General features: G+C 40.7%; 1 protein-coding gene across 6 annotated transcripts in view; it reads left to right on the forward strand.

The window, feature by feature from the left end:
* The window catches only part of CDON (cell adhesion associated, oncogene regulated), a 105,225-nt gene that overhangs the window by 38,676 nt on the left and 50,928 nt on the right, over positions 1 to 15,621 (forward strand). For all 6 annotated transcript variants that reach the window (XM_053900290.1, XM_053900289.1, XM_053900284.1 and 3 more), the window contains exons 3-8: positions 640 to 912; positions 2,141 to 2,287; positions 3,137 to 3,280; positions 4,244 to 4,531; positions 5,838 to 6,107; positions 11,767 to 12,117. In XM_053900290.1, the coding sequence (XP_053756265.1) occupies positions 640 to 912; positions 2,141 to 2,287; positions 3,137 to 3,280; positions 4,244 to 4,531; positions 5,838 to 6,107; positions 11,767 to 12,117 (1,473 nt within the window). The remainder of the gene's footprint in view (positions 1 to 639; positions 913 to 2,140; positions 2,288 to 3,136; positions 3,281 to 4,243; positions 4,532 to 5,837; positions 6,108 to 11,766; positions 12,118 to 15,621) is intronic.

A 15,621-nucleotide genomic window follows, 5' to 3' on the forward strand; every position in this document is an offset into this window, starting at 1 on the left:
CTTTAAAATCAAGTGCTTAGTAATGTAGGAGAGAATTCTTTTTACTTTGCAAGTTATCTTCAGTTTTTCATATATATTTTTTTAAATTATTTTTGAGAGAGAGAGAGAGAGAGTGTGAGCAGGGGAGGGGCAGAGAAAGAGGGAGACACAGAATCCGAAGCGGGCTCCAGGCTCTGAGCTATTGGCACAGAGCCCGATGCAGGGCTTGAACTCGTGAACCGCGAGATCATGACCTGAGCCAGAGTTGGACACTTAACTGACTGAGCCGCTCAGGAGCCCCTCAGATTCTTGACTTCCATTTCTCAGAAGCTACTTCATACACAGAACAGTTTGCTTTTTCTCACTTAAAGAATTGGTATTTTGTCGGATTTACACCATAAGGTTTTTCACCTATTCTACCCTGGTCCTTAAGTCCTAGCTTCACGCGTTGCCCTTTTTTACTTCCAAAAATAGTCATATCAGAATGTTCCTAGAACTTGTACAAGCATTAAGAACTGTAACAGGTATGGATAAAATACGGAATTGCCTCTGGTTCCATAGATTCAGATGAAATGCATTCAATGTACTCTTCTCTCTCCCCTTACCTCCTTTCTCTCCTGTTCTCCCCACCTCTTTGCACGTGGGAACGTTTCCTGGTAGACTTGGCACCATCTTTTATTTCTGAGCCACTGTCCGCCGTCCAGAGACTTGGTGGACCCGTAGTACTCCATTGTTCTGCTAAGCCTGTGACCGCTCATATCTCATGGTTGCATAATGGAAAAAGACTGGATAGAAACATGGAACAGATTAAGATGCAACAGGGGACTTTGACTATTCTGTCCCTTAATCCCTCCCTTTCGGGTTCCTACCAGTGCGTTGCCAACAATAGCATCGGAGCAATTGTGAGCGGCCCTGCAACAGTATCTACTGCTGGTGAGTTTAATTTTATCCCTCAGATTTATGCTTTTTCCTAGAAACTAGAATGCTGGTACTTGCATGTGTGAATAGAGGGAAGAGCGTGGGCTTTGGAGTAAACACATAGCGTCCTCATCTCAGCCTTGACTCTCACTGTTGAGCTGGGGGAAATGCACTTGAACCTCCGTGAGCTTGGCCTCCTGTCTTCCCGTGTAACAGGGGCATGGAAGTAACTCTTACATGGTTAGGAGAGTTTTCTAATGCAAATTCTGAATTTCTTTGCGAATATTTAGAGGTCCTTTAATAGCAGCAGCAACAAAAAAGCTGTTGTCAACTTTGACACTCAGTTGTTTCATGCAGTCCCGTATTCGCTCACATCTAATTGTTTTATTTGTCTTGATCACTGAGTGATTTTAGTTTATTTAATTGAAACCAGGCTAAAGAAGGAGGAATGAAATCACTGACTGTAGAGAAAGGAATGTCGGGTATTGAACTTATGGAAAATCTGGAACGTGGTGGTTTTCTTAGTAGGTTTGAGCCATCTGCCTTTCAAATGGTGATGGCTTCCAGTAATGGAAGATGTCTTTGTCGGGGCACCCCTATTTACAGAAGAAATCTGGATCCCCCAGGAGTAGTGAGTTTGTCGTAACTGAGAAGAGTAAATGTTTTCGTAGAGCTTTGACCCATGGACAGCTCCAGGACTCACACGGGAAGGCTGAACTCCTAGTGGCAGGCGGCTGGATGCTTTCAGCACTGCAGATCATAAAGAACCCTTCCACGCAGGCTCCATCTGTAGCGAACTCTTAGTAGTGAGAGGAATTGGGTTTGTTCCTGAAAGCCATTTTATTGCAGTGTGAGTAGCGACAAACAGCATAAAGATGCGTAGGGAAAGTAGGTGTTCATGAGGGACTGGATTGGAAAAGGATGTCTCTTGACAGAATGGGAATGACTGCTTTATGGTTCTCATCCATGTTTTAAGGGCCGCTTGCTTGTTTGTCTTGTAGTCTCCTGGAAGCGTTGGCTTCTGGAAAAGGGTGCCGTGACTTAGCTCTAGGCCTCAACCGGGCATCTCTACTCCAGCCCCTTCCTGAGATAAAAAAATCACGCTCCTCTGTGAACTGGGGTTAGCTGCCGCAAACGGCCGCGTTGCAAGATGTGGCTTCTAGTTTTTAAACTTCCTTGGGAAGCGTTCACATTTGCATTGATTAATCAATTAATTTTCTACTTATTTACTTATGTATTTTAGTTCTTGGTGATTTTGGTTCACCAACAAAGCAGGTTATTACAGCGGAAGAAAAGAGTACCGGTTTCATTGGCTGCAAAGTACCAGATAGTAACCCCAAGGCTGAGGTGCGCTATAAAATCCGGGGAAAGTGGCTGAAACATTCTACAGGTGAGACCTTCAACAAAAAGCCAGTGGTACCCACAGAACAAATGTCATGAAGCAACCTGCTGTTGAACTCCGTGTCCTAAGGACTGTGGCTACAAAAATGCATAAGCTATATTGCCTCTACTCTCAGAAGTCGGAAGAAGACCGGCATGAGTGGTTACACTGTAGAAATGATTACAATCCCAGATTCCCTCCATTCATTCAGGGTTCCACTCGGATATTTCTTCCTCTGAGAAGACCTCCCTCATCATGGCTCTATGTAAAATACCATGCCATGCCCCATTGCTCTGTGTCCCCTTTACTTAGCTGCTTTTTAAAGTTTCCACAGCATTGTAATAGACAGATTTCTGGTTGTTTGTCTGTTATTTATCCCTTTCTTTGCGGCCCCCATTTCCTGCACTGGAATGTTGGCTGCATGAGTGCAGGGCTTGCAGTCTGCTTTCTTTATTGTATCACTTGTGCCTGGATCAATACAGGCACCCAGTGTGTATTTGTTGAGAAAAAAATGAACGGGTAGACATGAGTGGACACTGGCGGATCAGTGAGTGCTGTCCGGAGAGGTTTGCTCAAGGTGGGGGCTGTGGGCATTGTATCTCTTTCTACATATGCTTGTGCTTTCAGTGGGCTCAACAAATGGTCTGAGGTCAGATGTTTCTGATGGGTTCGATTTTGTTACTCTAGAACTATTGACTCCCCCCCCCCCCCGCCTTGACTTCCCCTTTCTTTCATTTAATAAATTTTCTCTGATTGTTGCTGCTGTTCTGATGTCTAAATTGAAAGGACGACTGCTAGCCTTTGTTTTCATTGGGGTCTTTCATATAGAGGCCTAACTGCATTCCCTTCTTTCCTCAGAGAAGTACTTAATCCTTCCATCAGGGAATCTTCAGATTCTGAATGTATCTTCAGAGGACAAGGGATCATATAAGTGTGCAGCTTTTAATCCTGTCACTCATGAATTAAAAGTTGAACCCATTGGCCGAAAGCTTCTTGTCAGTCGTAAGTATTTGGGAGAATAACGGTAACCAGAAGCATTCCTCAGGAGAAGCTTCCTCCGAAGCATTCTTTAGAAAGCACTGGAAAATCAGAGTGAATTTTTCTTGCAGATCCTATTTGCTTATCATAAGAAAGTCTTATAAAAAATTAAATACACGAATGCATTATAGTATAGTACTGTACATGTGTTTAAAAGATAATGAATTTTTAATTCATTGATTAATTTTTTAAAATATTTATGTATTTATTTATTTTGAGAGAGAGGGAGAGAGTGTGACCAGGGGAGAGTCGCGGGGCAGGGGGCAGAGGATCCAAAGTGAGCTCTGTGCTAATAGCAGAGAGCCCAATGTGGGGCTTGAACTCATGAACCGTGAGATCATGACCTGAGCCAAAGTTGGATGCTGAACCGACTGAGCCACCCAGGCGCCTCCCCGGCCCCCGGCCCCCGCCCCCTCCCCCGCCCCCCCCCGCCCCGATAATGAATTTTTAGAAGAGAATTTTGGTCAGGATGACAGAGTGGAAACCAGACGGAGAACTTGACCCTTTGCTCAAATAAAAAGAAATAGTAGAGACAATATAACTTTATAACAGTGGTAATCAAATTGGTGGCTAACTGAATTATGAAAAATTAATAGCTGTTCTCTTTCAGCTGACAGTAGTCGTAGCTGATTTTGAGATTACAGTAGCCGAACTCAGCTAGAACCAGTGGTCAAAGCACAACGAAGTGGTAGTTTCTGGACTGGTCAAAAATTCTGCATATCTAAACTGCTAATGCAGAGATAGCCCTAAGGGGCCACAAAGTGTTTTCATTTTAATTCTCCACTAAAAATGGATTAAGCTACCATGTAGGACCTTGTGGCATAAAGAAGAATAAATGGGGAGATGAGAAAGCTTGCAGATTTGGTAAGGAACAGATTGGAAGTGGATGTTTAATAATGACGTTTTTTGGTTCCCTTCTTTTTCCAGGCCCTTCTTCCGACGATTTTCACATTCTTCACCCCACCTTGTCACAGGCACTAGCTGTGCTTTCTCATAGCCCCGTCACCCTGGAGTGTGTGGTGAGTGGGGTCCCAGTTTCTCAAGTGCACTGGCTGAAGGACGGTCAGGACGCTGTGCCGGGAAGCAACTGGCGAAGGTTGCATTCCCATCTTGCCACAGACAGCATTGACCCGGTGGACTCTGGAAACTATTCTTGTATAGTGGGAAACAAGTCTGGAGACGTAAAACATGTGACTTACGTGGTTAATGTGCTTGGTAAGACGTTACTTCTTAAATTGCTTTTCAGGTCAGGCTATTTTTCTGGTCTAACTGATGTTTGAATGGAAGATCTATTTGGGAACTATAAATGACACGTAAATAACGTCTTCACATGATGTCACAAGAAGCTTCGTGGTTTTTTTTTTTTTTTTTTTTTTTAAAGGACTGCTGATTTCAGCAGTATTTCTTGGTGGCACAGAACATTTCACTTGGGATGTTTATGGGAACCTCCCCCTCAACCTGGTTATGCAACGCAAAGCTTGTTCTTCCTTCCTAATGATGTGGAAGATTCTAGGCTGTGTCAATGTGTTGGACCTAGTAGGAGTACCTAACAGTACTGACTAGAAAAGGTCACCTCAAAAAGAAATCTATTTCATTTTATTTTCCCTTAAGGAATGCTTTCACTGTATTATCTGCATTATTTCCACCCACATTGCTGTGTATATACTCTTTATCTCAAAGCTTTTCCTTCCTTTTTTTTCCAGTTCCCTGTCTCACTGTCATGTCTAGCACCAGAAAATGTTTTCCTTTATCAAAACAGATTTTCATGAAAGCCAGAAAAAAATAGGTTGTAAGTGGTTTCATAGTAAATATAGTTGCTGTAAACCTTCTGCATGTGTTTATTTGCAACATAGGTAACCCTGGAATTAAGTAAGTGTATGGCAAATGAGATTTAAAGTGCCGTGATAATCAGGTCTAAGTTAATATGCATAATCATGTAATTTGGGCATATGTTACCAATGTTGCTAAATGATTTACTTGGTCTAGGAAAAAGTGGCTTGATGGATAGTAAAGGAAGTTTCCTGCCCAGTATAACATCTAGCCCAACGGCAGAATTGACCATAAAAAGAATTTAACCTGTGAATAAACATTCTTCTTTTGACTCTTGTTTAGTGTGAAATCATGGGAAACTACTTATTTCAAACAAATCACCTGAAACAAATGCTCAGGGAAGCCCAAGATATGTGTGTGTGTGTGTGTGTGTGTGTGTGTGTGTGTGTGTGAGAGAGAGAGAGAGAGAGAGAGAGAAACAGACAGAGAGAGAGAGAGAGAGAGAGAAGTGGGTGGGAAGATCTAGAAAAAGAGACTATGAAATATTAGTAACATATGGTTTATTTGATTAGAAGGAAGTTCAAATACATTTCTAATTTTGTCTTGATGACCATAGCAGGTAGGAGAATGTGAGTAAACAATGCAATTTGATTTCAATTAGTTATTGGTAGAGAGATTTTATGTGTCTTGTGTGATAATTTAAAAAGTACCTCTTAAGGGCTAGAGTTTAATTTATATGTTTTATTTTTAGAAAATGCTTCAATTTCTAAAGGACTACAGGATCAGACAGTCTCTCTGGGTGCCACAGTACAATTTACTTGTGAGATTCATGGGAACCCAACTCCAAACCGTACCTGGTTTCATAACGCACAACCTGTTCATCCTTCCCCACGACATCTAACTGTAGGAAACAGACTGAAAATCAGTGGTGTTACCATGGAAGATTCTGGGCTGTATCAGTGTGTAGCAGATAATGGGATTGGATTCATACAGTCTACTGGGAGACTTGAAATTGAAAAAGGTAGGCTTTTGGGTCCAGAAATCATAGGAAGTTTTACTTTACAGATAGGCTTTTGTTTTGGTTAAAAATTAAATCATTTTCACTAGAGAACATAATTCCATTACCATAAAGGAACTATGCCTATTTTCCATGTTCCTTTCTAGTTGCAGATGGGCATTTCCATGAAGAGGCAATATTATTTGATTAACTTCATTAAAAAAATTTTTTTTTAATTATTTTTTTCAAAAGATACTATAGTTTTTTTTTTTATTTTTTTAAATTTTTTTAATGTTTATTTATTTTTGAGACCGAGAGAGACAGAGCATGAACAGGGGAGGGGCAGAGAGAGAGGAAGACACAGAATCTGAAACGGGCTCCAGGCTCTGAGCGGTCAGCACAGAGCCCGACGCGGGGCTCGAATTCACGGACTGCGAGATCATGACCTGGGCCAAAGTCGGACGCTCAATCGACTGAGCCACCCAGGCGCCCCAAAAGATACTATAGTTTAAAAGGCATATGGTAAAAGTCTCTCATTTCTATTCCCTGGCCAGCCATATTGCCTTTAGAACTAACCAGTTTTATCAGTGTCTTTAATGTCCTTGTGTGTGTATATACAATCACACACAATGTGTCTGTGTGCACTTAATAACATCTTTTTTCCCCCCGTAAATGGAGGTAGTATTCCTCAGAGTTTTTTATTTACCATATCTTTGATATCTTCCCAGATGGTTCATTAAACAGTGTTTTCATTCTTTTTCAAATGACTGCTTATTAAGAAGTTCTATAATGAATGTCCCTCTGCATAGATTATTTTGCACAGGTGTAAATATCTATAGAATAGATTTCTGGAAATGAATTTGCTGAATGAAAGCATCTTTGTTTGGTAATTTTGGTAGATATCACCGAGTTGCTCTGCAAAATTGTTACTGGTTTTTATTCTTACTGACCAGCAATGTGTATCTGCCTGTCTCCTCATATCCTCACCAGGGCAAGGTGTTAAATCTTTGCCCATCTGATAGTTTTAAAAAAAAAAAAATACCTTTTGGTCTGTATTTATATTACTATGAGTGAAGTTGGGCTTCCTATCATATGTTTATGAGTCATTTGAATTTGTTTTCCTATGTACTGACTGTTCATTGTCTTTTGTCCATTTTAAAAATTAGATTGTTGGTCATTTTTCTTGTGGATTGGTAGGAATTCTATATTAGGGATATTAATCTTTTGCCTATGAGTTATAAATATTTCAAGTGTCAAAGAATCAGTGTGATACAGACCAATTCTCTGACCTTGGTGCAATTATTTTAGAAGTTAATAGTAAAAGTCATTTTTAACTGGCATATATTTGGAAATGTAAAATTATGCTTCTCAATAACAGAGAAAAAACTGCAGTGCAATGTGAAAATGCCACAGATTGAATTGTGTGGGATGTAGTAAAAATGGAATTTACATGGGAATGTATAGCCTTAAATGCTTATAAAAGAAAACTAGTAAGACTGAAAATAAGGAAGCGGAGGAAAAGAGATACTAAAGGGCAGAAATCAATTGAATAGAAAATGAAGATAAAATGGAGAGGATCAGTAAAGAAAAAAGTTGGTTCTTTGCAAATCTAATAAAATGGACCTACCTTTGTGGCAAAATACAAATAAACAGTTTTAGGAATAAAAAGTACAAGTCTTGTAGAGATTAAAAATAATAAATAAAGGTAAAGATAAAATAAAAGATAAAGATATATTGTGATAAACTTTATGTCAACAGTTTACAATGTTCTAGGAAATAGACAGATTCTTAGGAAAAATACGACTTAGTAAGGATGACTTAAAAGAAATTAAAAAGCCTATGTAGTCCTGTACTCATGAAGGAAACTGATTAGGGGTTTAAAATCTTCCCACAGAGAAAACACCAGGCCATATAGGTTTTATGGAGAGATTTACGAAACTTACAAGTAACAGACCATTCCAAATATTACACAAACTCTTCCAGAGAAAAGTAAAAACTGGGAACTCTCCAGTCCTTATGATTTTGATTCTAAAATCACAAAGGAATGGCATAAGAAAGGAAAACCAAAGGCCAATCTCATTTATGAACATAGATACAAAAATCTTATGAAAATATTAGCAAGCCATCAATATTTAAAAAAGGAAATACATCTTAACTAAGGAGTCAGCCCAGGAATCAGTCAGAAAATTTAAAGTGTCATTCATCTGGATTGAATAGAGAGGCAGGAAAACATTTGACACAATTCAATATCCATGTTAGACACACTTAGAAAAATAGAAATAAAAGGAAATTTTCTTAATCTGATAAAGAGTATTTAACAAAAACTTACAAGAAGCATCACTTTTATGGTGAAATGTTGGAAGCATTCTCTTTAAAATCTCTTTTATTGGGGCACCTGGGTGGCTCAGTTGGTTAAGTGTCCAACTTTGGCTCAGGTCATGATCTCACCATTCATCAGTTCAGGCCCCACCTCAGGCTCTGTGCTGACAGCTTAGAGCCTGGAGTCTGCTTTGGATTCTGTGTCACCCTCTCTCTCTGCCCCTTCCTGCTCACACTCTGTCTCTCTCTCTCAAGAATAAATAAACAGTAAAAAAATAAATAAATAAAATCTTTTATTTGCCATCGTACTGGAGACTCTGATCAGCACAGAATGACACAAAATATGTAAATAAAATAAAATATATAAGGATAGGAAAGAAAAAAATCAAACCCATAACTGCCATGATTGCCAATACAGAGAATTCTCAATTTGCTGGCAAATTATTAGAAATAATAAAGGCACTTAGCAAGGTATCTGGACGAAGACCGACAAAGAAGAATCGGTGTCTTTCTATATACCAGTGCATTAGTCACGCTTCTCCAGAGAAACAAACCCAGTAGGATATATAAGATATAAATAAGAGGTGGTTTATAATAGGAATTGGCTCACATGATTATGGGGGTTGAGAAGTCCCATAGTCTATCCTCTATACACTGGAGAAGGAGGAAAGCCAATAGTGTAATTCATTTGTGGGGTGGTGGAGAGCCTGTTGGTTTAAGTCTTGACCAAAGTCCAAAAGCTGGAGAACCAGAAGCGCTGATGTCCAGTGTTCGAGGGCAGGAGAAGGTGGATCAGCTTAAGCAGAGAGAAAGAATTCACCTTTACTCTGCATTTTTGCTCTACAGAGTGCTCAGCAGATTGGATGTTGCTCACCCGCTTTGGGCAGTGCCATCTGCTATACTCTGTTCACCAATTCAAATGCTAATCTCTTCTGGAAGCACTCTCGCAGACCCACCCAGTTATGTGGACATCTCTTCGTCCAATCAAGTTGATACATAAAATTAACCACTATAGCCAACAACAGGCAGAAAATATAATTTAAAAGTCACCTTTTAATATTAGCAACATTTAAAAAGACCAAGGTATCCTAGAAAGATATACCAGTTGGTACATACCGAAATTCAGTATTACACAGTTGTCAGGTCTTTCCAGAAACTTCCTGTAACTTCATGCAATTCCAATTAAAATCTTATTTGGATATTTTGAGGACGTTGACAAACTGATTCTGGGATTTATATGCATGACCAAAGGCCCAAGAATAGTTAAGGCATGCTGAAAGAAGAAGAAAAACACAGGGACTTATTTTTACAGGTATTAGAACATATATAAAAATCTGTGGTAACTAAGATATATTGTATTGGTGCAGGAACAGATAGGCTATTGAAACAAGACAAAGCCCCAGCAAGAAGACATTTGCACCTAAGGATTTGACTTAGGTGGCATTGCAGATTACCAAGAGGAGGACATCCATTTCAAGTGTGGATGTGGGATAATTGCTCATCAAAATGGAGAAAAAGAAATGAAATCTCTAACTCGTAATGTGTATAAAGACAAATTACCGGTGGATTAAAGACCTATCTGTGCAAGGCAAGATGGCAGAGTTTTTGAAGAAAATGCAGGAGACATCTATCTGATTGGATATAACTTAACATTTTAGGCTAATTTTTTTTAAAAGATTGATATGACTACATTGAAATTAGAACATCCTTATTAATAAAGAATACCATTAAAAATGAAAAGAAAAGGGGCGCCTGGGTGGCTCCGTCGGTTAAGCGCCTGACTTTGGCTCAGGTCATGATCTCGTGGTCCATGAGTTCGAGCCCCATGTCGGGCTCTGTGCTGACTGCTCAGAGCCTGGAGCCTGTTTCAGATTCTGTGTCTCCCTCTCTCTCTGCCCCTCCCCTGTTCATGCTCTGTCTCTCTCTGTCTCAAAAATAAATAAACGTTAAAAAAAAAAATTTAAAAAAAAAATGAAAGAAAAGCAGGGGCCCCTGGGTGGCTCAGTTGGTTAAGCGTCCGACTTAAGCTCAGGTCATGATCTCGCGGTCCGTGAGCTCGAGGCCCGCGTCGGGCCCTGTGTTGACAGTTCAGAGCCTGGAGCCTGCTTCTGATTCTGTGTCTTCCACTCTTTCTGCCCCTCCCCCACTCATGCTCTGTCTCTCTCTCAAAAATGAATAATGTTAAAAAATTTTTTTTAAAAAAGCAATAAACTGTGAGAAGATATTAGCAGCATATATAACGAATAACAGAACACTAGCTGGAATATACAAAGAACTCTGAAACCATTACAAAAAAGATAAATGACCCAACAGAAAAATGGACAAAAAGCATTTCAAAGAGGAGGAAAAATACCAGCGACACATAAACACGTGAAAAGATGTTCAAGCTCATTAGTACTCAGGAGAGTGCAGTTTATGACCAGTGAGACAGCATCTTACACTTTCTAGATTGGCAGAGATTCGGGAATCTAACCATACCGAGTGTTGGTTTTGTCAAAGGTAGGAAGTAGGGCTGGAGAAAGAGAAGGATGCACTGGAGAAAATTCCAGTTGTAATCGATATTCCATAGTAGGCACACTTAAAAATGGCTCCAGAGAATACCTGGGACCAAAAGGAAAGAGAGTTAGTTTAGAGACAAAAAATGTTGTTTGTGTAACATGATAAGAAATACACTCGTCGACTTTCACTCAGAACAGATCTCTCTCCCAGGCTTTTTGTAATCAGAGGTTCCCCCTGGAATGAACTATTTTTGTGAAGGAATATTATTTTGTTTTATGCTCCTTGACACCTTTTTCATGGCTTCACCTGTTTTATACTTAACAGCAGTCAAATGAGTATAGGAAACCCTTTTTTTTCCCTAAAGGACAGGAAGTCTGTGTAGGAAATGTCCAGGAGCCCACAATTAAGAATTCTACTTTTTAGGGACAGTTTTACGTGGTGAAAGTTGAGAAGAGAATTAACAAGGAGGGAGTTATCTTTGTTTTAGTTATTACTGTCATATATCCCTGTTTGCCCATGTCTTTGCAAACACTTGTTTCAGTGAATGAATGTGTTCTCCATACTGTTCTGCATGTAAAACATTGTTTAGGGGATGGTAACCAGATTTATTGTGGTGATCATTTGCCAATGTGTATCCATATGTTAAATCATGATGTTGTGCACCTGAAACTAATGTTGTATGTCGATTATACTTCAATTAAAAAAAAACACTGTTAAGAAATACATGTACGAAAGATGCTTTTAAGGCTGTTACTTGGGCACGACATGGATAACATTTATGCAAGAAGATGAATTTATTTTGCATTGTAGGTACTATAATCTTAATTATGTGTGTGTATTTGTGTGTGAATTACTGTTTTAATAGGCAGTGGACTCAAGCCAGTTATAATTACAGCACCAGCAAGTACAAAGGTGGTAGATGGAGACTTTGTTACTCTGTCCTGCAATGCCACTGGCGTGCCAGTCCCAGTCATGCGTTGGTATGACAGGCACGGGTTGATAACCAGCCATCCGTCTCAAGTGCTCAGATCAAAATCCCGGAAATCACACTTACGACCTGGGGGCTATGACCTGGAGCCTGTCTACTTCATCATGTCCCGAGCTGGCTCAAGCTCTCTGTATATTCAGGCCATCACTCAGGAGCATGCTGGGAAATACATCTGCGAAGCCACAAATGAACATGGTGCCACACAGTCGGAGGCAGTCCTCACAGTTGGTGAGTTGCCATTAGTACTTTTTCTCGGGTGATTAGCTTCCTCTGATTGTAGGGGATAAAGTGCTTTGAAGTATGTTTTTTTCATGAGTCCAGCAATCTCTGAATATATATATATATTTTCCCCGGCAATAGTGAAACACAGAACTGTGGTTTTGGGTATTTGGCCTTACCATGAACCGGATGAACCTTGGTTTCCATTTCGGATGTTTTGGTTAAGGTTGTAGTTGTCCTATAGAAAGCTCTCATATGGGACCAAGCCCGAGTTGTGACCTGTTTTCATGATTAATGCTTTTGGTTGTCTAAGCTACTGAAAGTGATCATTGCTGACATTTTTTAGGTGAGCCTTTGATAAGTACAGTATCCAGAGTCTAAAGGGTTGGCTTTCTTTTTTTTTTTTTTTTAACTTTTATTTATTTTTGAGACAGAGAGAGAGAGACAGAGCATGAACGGGGGAGGGGCAGAGAGAGAGGGAAACACAGAATCGGAGGCAGGCTTCAGGCTCTGAGCCATCAGCCCAGAGCCGGACGTGGGGCTCGAACTCACGGACCGTGAGATCGTGACCTGAGCCGAAGTCGGACGCTTAACCGACTGAGCCACCCAGGCGCCCCTGAAGGGTTGGCTTTCATTGAGAAAGTAGAATCATGGTACTACCAAACAGTACCTCCTATTCAAAGTTATTTTTCTAATGGGATGTATAACATTAATTCTTGATATTTTATTGATTTTTGGTGAGGATGACTTAAAAGCTTTATACAGTTTTTGAAGTACTTACCGTATAGAGTATCAATATTGTTAAAGTTAATTCAAATTTGACTTAATTCAAATTCAAGCCTTACATCAGTATTTAGAGCAGCAATGCGCCAGCAGGTAGTCAGTTGAGTGGAGACTGTCACCTTATTTGTCATGCAAGAAGCAGAGTGTCAAAAACAGTACTGCCCTTAGTCTTGGCAACTGAGTTCCCTGCCTTGGGCCAGTGCGTTAGAGGGCTCCTTGCAGCTTTCTTCTGCCTGGGTCCTCAGCTCCCACTGGTCAAATAGTCCATGTGGTTAAGGGGTTAAGTTATAGTCCCTGGAGCCTGGAGCCCGTGTTCCTCCTTGTGTATAGCAGGTCTGGGGCTCTGGAAGTCCTTGCTTTAATTAGTTCACAGTCTGGTTCCACACAGGTCCCGTTCCCTGACCCATCCTCCAGAGTGTAGACCACACCACCAGCATGCAGGCACCCTTAAGCCAGAGGAGCGGCCAAGGGGTGGTCTTTTGCAGAGGAAGGAACATAAAGTAGACAGAAATTGGGTGTGCACACAGGTATTTCCAACACAGGCACACAAGGCCCCTGGAGCTCCAGAGGAAGCTGGAGGTAGAAAGAGAAGTGGGGAAGGCCAAGGACATCCATTTGTATTAGATTATAATTATTACTGTCTGATTATTGGTAAATTAGGATTATTCCCTGTAGCAGTTAGGGAAGGAAGAAATAGCTACTCACTTCAGACATGTTAAGAATCCTCCAATGAAGAGGGTAGTTGGGTGTTGTATAAATTCATACACGTGTAAATATGAATATGTATACGTGTGTGTGTTTATATATCTGCTCTGCCAAGCGAAAATCAGAGTGGCTCTGCTCAAATTGTTAGCTGTAGGACAGGTGTAACACAGGTGATGCTTGGTTAGCTTTTGGCTAAAGTGATTGTTTTATATAAATATAGGATAGCAAGAGGCATAGATGTGATAGTCACAGTTGATGGAACTGGATCTTTTGTCTCACTGCCTCACTTTAAATGTCAAAGATCTGAAGCCTTTAGAAAATACATAGGTAACTTGTTTAGGTTAGAATTTTTTAGATCTTTAAGGTCTTCCCCACCCCTTCCAGGACTTTATGTCTTGATAAATACCATTTTCATGTATAGTAACCCCATCACCGACCTCCTTCCGAAATGTTATTATATTTTCTCTTTTGCGCGCCCTATAATTATTAAGATCCAGCCAGGTTTACTAAAGCTCACAATACATAACAACCCACCTCTTTCTACAGGAATCTGAGCCTTATTAAATTCTAGCATACTGAGAGCCATTTACTTGTTTTTTGGAGGGTAAGCAAGGCCAAAGAGAGAGATGACTGCCCCCTCCTCCTTTTTCTTTCCAGAGACCTTGGGTTTTGAGGTCTGAGATGTACAAATATTTGTAGAGTGGGTTGTAACTCTTCAAAACTATAATGGGAGTTGGTTTGGGATAGTCGGGGTAGGGGATGCTGGTGTAGGTGGTCACAGTGGGAACGGCTTTGACAAGTTTGGTTATATTCCTTGTTTAGTTTCAGCTCTGAGTCATTAAATTCACTGCCATAGTTATAGTACTTAGAAAAGCAGAATTTTATCAGCCTCTTCTAATTCAAAAAGCGTTCTACGTTTAAAAATACTTGGTCTATTTTTTTTTCTTTTTTTTTTTTTTTAATTTTTATTTTTTTGAGACAGAGAGAGACAGAGCATGAACAGGGGAGGGTCAGAGAGAGAGGGAGACACAGAATCCGAAACAGGCTCCGGGCTCTGAGCTGTCGGCACAGAGCCCGACGCGGGGCTCGAACTCACAGACTGTGAGATCATGACCTGAGCCGAAGTCGGACGCTCAACCGACTGAGCCACCCAGGTGCCCCAATACTTGATGTCTAAACTGATCATTTCACACTTGATCTTAGCCAAAAGGCCAAGAAGTGATCTCGTCTGACCATTTCACAGAGTTGTTTTGAAGACAAGTTGAGATAATGTATGTGAAAAAACTTTTGAAAGTGGTGTTCAGGCCTTATAAATTATATCGTGTGAGTACTCAAATTATATTACTGGAAATAGCAGAAAGAAAAGAATTGAATCTTCCTCCTCCTCCCCTCTTCTCGAATCCCCTTTTTAATAAACGTGGCAGAAAAGCCTCATCGCATCCAGAATAGCAGGAGCAGAATTGTGACACTGATACCGTTAGACACAGGCTGCGGCATAAGTTTGTCCCCTGCCTCTGCATAAATTGAGGCCTGTGGTCTTTCAACTCTTGTACGGCCAGATACCACTTCCCAGTGGTAAGCAGCCCAAAGGCTCGTGAAACTCCTAATGATGAAAAGGTCATTCTCCGCTACCCTAAGCCACAGCTAATTACCTCCACTTGCTAGAGCCCATCTCTCGCCCCAGTGGGCACCAGCCGCACACCCTTACCAGCCAGCCCACGTCCTGACTCACTAGATAAACACGGCTGCTCCAGAAGCAATACTGTGAAGTTGTCTCAGTGAACTTAATTAGTTTTCTCCTGGATTATTTTCTCACTAGCTTCTTTAATGGAGGACGCGTCGGAGACACCTTTTCTCCTCTAAACAGAAAACCGACCTTACGCCGTTAGCCGTGGTTTGTGTCGGTTCCCTCCTGAACTGCAGGGCTTCTCAAAACACACCCACCTTTTACCAGGAATCTGACTTCACTGTGCAAAAGAAACTCTTTCACATCGTTTCCTCTGCTCCCTTCCTCCACAAAAGTGG

Source organism: Panthera pardus, unplaced genomic scaffold, assembly GCF_024362965.1.
Source record: "Panthera pardus isolate Hobbes unplaced genomic scaffold, ASM2436296v1 HiC_scaffold_12, whole genome shotgun sequence".
NCBI classification, from domain to species: Eukaryota; Metazoa; Chordata; class Mammalia; order Carnivora; family Felidae; genus Panthera; species Panthera pardus.